This window comes from Panthera onca, chromosome A1 (genome assembly GCF_046562875.1).
Source record: "Panthera onca isolate mPanOnc1 chromosome A1, mPanOnc1 haplotype 2, whole genome shotgun sequence".
Lineage (NCBI taxonomy): Eukaryota > Metazoa > Chordata > Mammalia > Carnivora > Felidae > Panthera > Panthera onca.
Genome location: NC_138339.1, coordinates 127,843,176 through 127,849,175, shown reverse-complemented (window position 1 = coordinate 127,849,175; position 6,000 = coordinate 127,843,176). Strand labels below are relative to the sequence as shown.

At 42.0% G+C, this 6,000-nt stretch overlaps 1 protein-coding gene across 1 annotated transcript in view; it reads left to right on the top strand.

The window, feature by feature from the left end:
- Positions 1–3,752: 3,752 nt before the first annotated feature.
- Positions 3,753–6,000, top strand: part of DDX46 (DEAD-box helicase 46) — a 70,231-nt gene continuing 67,983 nt past the window's right edge. The window contains exon 1 of the mRNA XM_060636104.2: positions 3,753–3,945. Within this exon, the coding sequence (XP_060492087.1) occupies positions 3,929–3,945 (17 nt within the window). The 5' untranslated portion in view covers positions 3,753–3,928. The remainder of the gene's footprint in view (positions 3,946–6,000) is intronic.

The following is a 6,000-nucleotide window of genomic DNA, read 5'->3' as shown; positions in this document are numbered from 1 at the left end:
TTATTTTAATTTTTATTTATGAAAATTTTTTTATTACCAAACTCAGAATTGGAAATTTTCACTTTTGAGTTTTCATTTTCTACAACTAAGGTTTTAAAGCAAACTAGAACAGCATGATTAGTATATATAAAAATGAAATTTGAAAATTGACTGCGGTATGCAACCCACTATCATAGATACCCTTTTAACTAACTTGGTAACTGTCATATTTGGAAGGTTATAAAACATTAGGTGTTAATTTTGCTTGTTATCACATTTCCTTAAAGATTTTTGTATGGTCTATTTGATTAATCCTTGTGAAAGGATATATATTAATTAAGAGCATATATATCTTTTTTTTTTTTTTAAAGTTTTATTTATTTAAGTAATCACTATATCCAGTGTGGGGCTTGAGCTCATGACTTCAAGATCAAGAGTTGCATGCCCCTCTGACTCATTCAGGCACCGCTAAAAAATACACCTTTTTTTTTTTTTTCATTACTCCCAAAGTCTTCATTTTTTGTCATTTTACTTTGAACTAGAATAATAGAGAATATAGTAATTTAAGTGTATCCCCTGACTTAGGATAAGATGATGAGCACATGTTCTTCCTGATTCCATAATGAATCTAGAATCAAGAAGATTAAAAAGCATCCTCAGATTTGTCATCTTCCTCCCAATCCCTAGGAAGACACTAGTGGCCTTCAATTGTATGTGTTAACTTCTTTTGTGTCTTTAAAAAAAAAAAAAAAAAAAAGCCCCATTCAGTCGGTTGACACATGCCAAGCTTTAATAATTATAGATCATTATCAAATTTATTTCAGAGGGAAGAGTTGGCTATAAGATGTCTGTGTCTGTTAGTGCCATTTTTTTTATTCAGCCAGTTGGCATCTCCCTTACTATTTGCTTAAGTTTGTTGAGTAGTGTCAAACAGAAATGGTAGTTTCTTAGTGTTGGGAATCATACAGAATTTTTTGCTTCAGAAATTTCAAGGACTCGAAATGTATATGAGTAAAAACTAGATGGAAAAGTGACATCTTCGACCAGATTAGTTGTATAAATGGATGTGTGTCACCACCATTGGTCCTAAAAACAATAAGAGGGTTATGAGACACTTAGAGCTGGTTAATTAGGTGTGCCTGCTGGCTCAGTCAGAGGAACATGTGACTCATGGTCTTGGGGTTGTGAGTTCAAGCCCCATGTTGGGTGTAGAGATTACTTAAAACTATTACTTACGATACTTAAAAAAATGAACTTAGAATCAAAATCTGTTTGGGAAGCCAGGGCATTTTGTTAAAAGTGATGTATTGGAGACATACTGGACTATAATTACTTATTTTACCTGTCCTAATAGTTAAAAGAATTTTTTCTGGGACATAGAATTGCTTTGAACTTAACGTAAACATATTGTGAACTTAAAAAGGCCATCAGAATTGTTACATGATTATATTCTCTTAAAGGGGATTTAGAAATGCATTATCTTGAAAAGAGCTCTGGGCTGGGTATCAGATGCATGGGTTCTGGTTCCAGTTTAGATTCCAAAAAGATTAGTGACCTAGGATTAAGTTTGTTTCCTGAGTCTCCGTTTTCTCACTTAAAATCAAGAAATTCAAGTATATGATTTAAAAAATCTGTTCCAGCTGTAACATTAACTTCTGCATGGCCTCATCCAGTTTCATGGCTTCAAATACCCCATTATTAAATGCTTATGACCCCTATCTCTCAGACAACCTCTATTTCTCCCTTGAACTCTACAGTCATGTATCCCCTAATGTGGCCATTACCTCCTGGATGTCTAGTAGGCATCTCCAACAACATGTTACTGTAGCAGATCCACTGATTTCCTCTCCTTCCCCTGCCAAATCTGCTTCCATGCCTTTCTTGTTTCTATAAGTTCACCACGACCCACAGTAATTCTGTTCAAAACCCGAGAGTCCTCTTTTTTTTTAATTTTTATTTTGAGAGAGGAGGGGAGGAGAGAATCCCAAGCAGGTTCCATGTTCGTGCAGAGCCCATCATGGGACTCCATCCAAGTGTGAGATCATGACCTGAGCTGGTATCAAGAGTTGGACACTTAACCGACTGAGCCACCTAGGCACCTCCTGATAGTTCTCTTTATGCCTTCCTTTCCCTCACAGTTCACGTCCACTTTATCAGTTAGTGTTTGGAGAGCTGCCTCAAATACATCCAGGATCTGACCCCTTCTCAGGGTTTCCATGTTTAAGTCACTAGTGGTTTTCTGTTTTTCCTAGACTGAAACCCACACTTGTTACCCACATACAAGCAATGTAGAATGGCTGGAATACCTGCTGAAACCAAGAGTCGGATGCTTAATGGACTGAGCCACCCAGGTGCACCTAAATATGCGAGTTTAAAGTTTACAGTTCTGGGGTGCTTGGGTGGCTCAGTCGGTCGTGTCTGCTTCTGATCTCACAGTTCATGACTTGGAGCCCCACATCAAGCTCTCTGCTGTCAATGTGGAGCCTGCTTCAGATCCTCTGTCTTCCTATCTCTGCCCTTCCCCGTGTGTGCTCTCTCTTTAAAATAAAATAAGGGTGGCTGGGTGGCTCAGTCGGTTAAGCACCTGACTCTTGATTTTGGCTCAAGTCATGATCTCAGGTTCGTGGGACTGAGTCCCCCGTTGGGCTCTGCACTGGCAGTGTGGAGACTGCTTGGGATTCTCTGTCTCCCTCTGCTCCTCCTGCACTCGCACTGTCTCTGTCTCTCTCAAAATAAATAAACTTTAAAATAAAATAAAAAGTAAGGTTTGCAGTTCAATGAGTTTTGACAAATGTATACATCCATGTGTCAACAGCCACAGTCACAATCTAGAATTTTTCTGTCATCCTTAGGTATAAGAAAGTAGAAAAGTAAAGAGGCATGTAAACTATGAGAGCCTCTCTCCAACTTTAGCATTACAGCTTTCTGCTAAAACAGTGCTTATGCTAGGTGAGTCATTCTCAACCTTGAGCGTGCTTCAGAATCACTAAAGAAGCTCAAAAATGCACAAGAAGCACTCCAGACCAATTAAATCAGAATTTAGGTATGGTATTCATGCATCCATGTATTTTTTTTTTTTTATTAAGATTTTATTTTTAAGTAATCTCTATGCCCAATATGGGCTCCAACTCACAACCTGGAGATCAAGAGCCACATGCTCCACCCAGTGAGCCACCCAGGTGCCCCATTCATGTATTTTTTTAAGACTTCCAAGCTCAGGCGATATTGAGAACCACTATAATCTTACAAATAGATTTTTAGCTCTCATCCTCTTCTCCACCAACTTAACTCCTCAGTCTTCACATCTTACTTCAAAGGTCACATCTTCAGGGATCTCTTTTTGAACCCCTCTCCTTTGCTGTAATCTCTTTCTTACATCTACTTGTGGTTTTAGTTATGTCTGTATATTGTAAGCTCCTCGGATCTAGGACATACAGCACGCATAACAATACATACAAATGAATGTATAAATGAATCTGTGAATGGAGATGTTTGTACCATCACTTAGCGCAGGTTAAGGGGGACGGCAGTACAAGTCCTGGGACAACTCGGGGATGACTATGGCGTCTCGGTGGCCCTTGCAGGAAAGACCCTCCCAGGGCCTGCAAAGCCAAGGAGCCTTCCTTCACCTCACCAACTTTCCGAGGCGTGCAGGGAAAACCCGGCAAAGGACGCGTCTTGCGGCGCGGCCGGCGTTGTGCGGCCTCCAGCCGAAAGGAGTCGCTGTGGAGAGATAGCAGCTTCCGGCCCGCTTTTTCCTTCTCTCTGCCACCGGCGCCAGCACGTCCTGTTTTCGTTGGCTGCTCTCGGATGGCTGCCACCGCTGGAGCTGCTGCTCTCTCTTAGTGCTGCACCTCGCTCGGCTAGCTGAGGGCGGTGCGGCCTCTTCTTTTGTCCGGTTACCCTGCGCATTGTCCCGAAGGGCGCCGCTTTTCCCGCGGCCGGCAGCATGGGCCGGGAGTCACGGTGAGGCGGCGCGCTGAGAGGGCGAGCGGGCGGGCGGTTTCCTTGAAGTGGGGGAAAGAGGCGGGAGTTGAGGTGCCAGCGGGGCCAGGCCTGACCCCGGGCGGCCCCACGTGCGGCCAGCGCTGACCTCGGCCACTAGAGGGGCTGGGGGACCCCGGCCGAGGTAGTGGCTGTATTTGGGGCGGTGACGGCCACGGGGTTCTCAGCACTGCCTTCACCGGTTCCAGCCCCTGGAGTGGGACCACCCCTCCAGGGCGTCAGTGATTGGGCACCACATCCCGCCATTTCCATGGAGCCCACCGTGATCGCTCTGGCAGTAGTGATCCCAGTTGAATTTCTTGCAATTCGCATTTGCCACGTTTCCTTGGCGCCTGTTGCTGCCTATTTTAGTTCTTTGTGTGGTATTTTCCCAAGTCAGTTGAAAGGAGCGTGGAGACCAATATTTTTACATCACCTACAACATTGTACATGACTAGGCTTTTAGTGGGCTACAGTAATTGTTGCATGGAGATTTGTTTTGCAGATAGATTTCATATTTCTTTGTTACGTGTTTTTCTGTCCTTTTAAAGCTGTGCATTGGGAGGTCTTACTAGAATTAGGATATCTCTTCAAAACTTTAGATTGTTACCTGGTTTGGGACCTTGAGGTTTTTATCTCAGCGATGAGTATTTATTTGCTTTGTATTTAGCAGTTACTAAAAGATCCTTTTTATCTGGGATATAAATAATAGTTTATTTTTTGTTAAAATTGTTTAATGTTTATTCATTTTTTGAGAGAGAGACAGAGTGCAAGTGGGGGAGGGGCCTAGAGGGAGGGAGACACAGAACTCAAAGCAGGCTCCAGGCTCTGAACTGTCAGCACAGAGCTCAACTGCGTGGCTGGAACTCATGAACTGTGAGATGATGACCTGAACTGAAGTTGGAGGCTTAACTGACTGAGCCACCCAGTTGACCCTTAATAGTTTATTGACATATAATTAACATTCAGGGAAATAGACAAAGCTTAAGGGTAGAGCTTGCTGAAATTTAGCAAATCCATAAACTGTGGAAACATCACCCAGATAAAGATAAAGAATATTTCTATATCTGCACAAAATTCCTGGGGCGTCTTTTAAATCTTTTTGAAGGCATTGGCTGTTCATTTGGCTACCCAGAGCAGAAACCTGCAAGTGTACTTATTTGATTCATTTTTCTCTCTTAACTGTCTCAACCCAATACGATTCTATATCCTCTCTCCATTCCTGCTCTCTATGACTTAATTCAGGCCTAATTATTTAGTGCTCAGACTGCTACACTTGCCTCAAATTGATTATTTTCCTGTGATCTTGCCCTTCTAATAGATTCCTCACACTGCAGACAGAGTGACACTTCTTAAATAAAGATTATGTCATTCCTCTCTTTTTGTCTGTTTTGGTTCTTTCAAGATGAAGTCATACTCTTCAGCCCGCCTTCAGGGCCCTTCACAATTAAGTCTCTTCCAGCCCTTTAGCCTTCTTCCCTGGCTTGTTTTCTAGGTTAGTTTAGGGACTGATGAAAGGTTCAGAGATGGGAAGATCAAGGTGTTAGAGAAATAAGTGAAGAGCCCAGTTAGCCTGCATATGTAGGTGTCATGAAAGGTTGAAGAAAAGTGGTAGGAGGTAGGTTCTGAAATGGAGTTGGGTCCAGAATGTGGGTGGATTGTAGATTTAGTTTCGAAGTTAAGATTTTAATTGAGAGCCTTTGAAGATTTTAAGTAAGAAATGAGTGTGTATGTTTATAACGTGGTCAGAATTCTGCTTTATGAAGATTACCTTAGCAGCAATGAGTAAAACAGATTTAAGGGAAAGGAGGGTAGAAGCAAGATTTCTAAAGGTCTTCTAAAATGCCCTAACTACATAACTTTGATATGGAGTCATGACAGAACTCTGAGGAGGTGATAAAATTGAAAAGAATCACAGAGGTGAAATTGGTGATATTTGGTGTTTTATTGGTTGTGTAGAATGAGATATTGAAGATAATTGATACTTTGAGCCTACTGACTGAAGGTTGGGATGACAAATGGTTTGGGGAGGGAAAG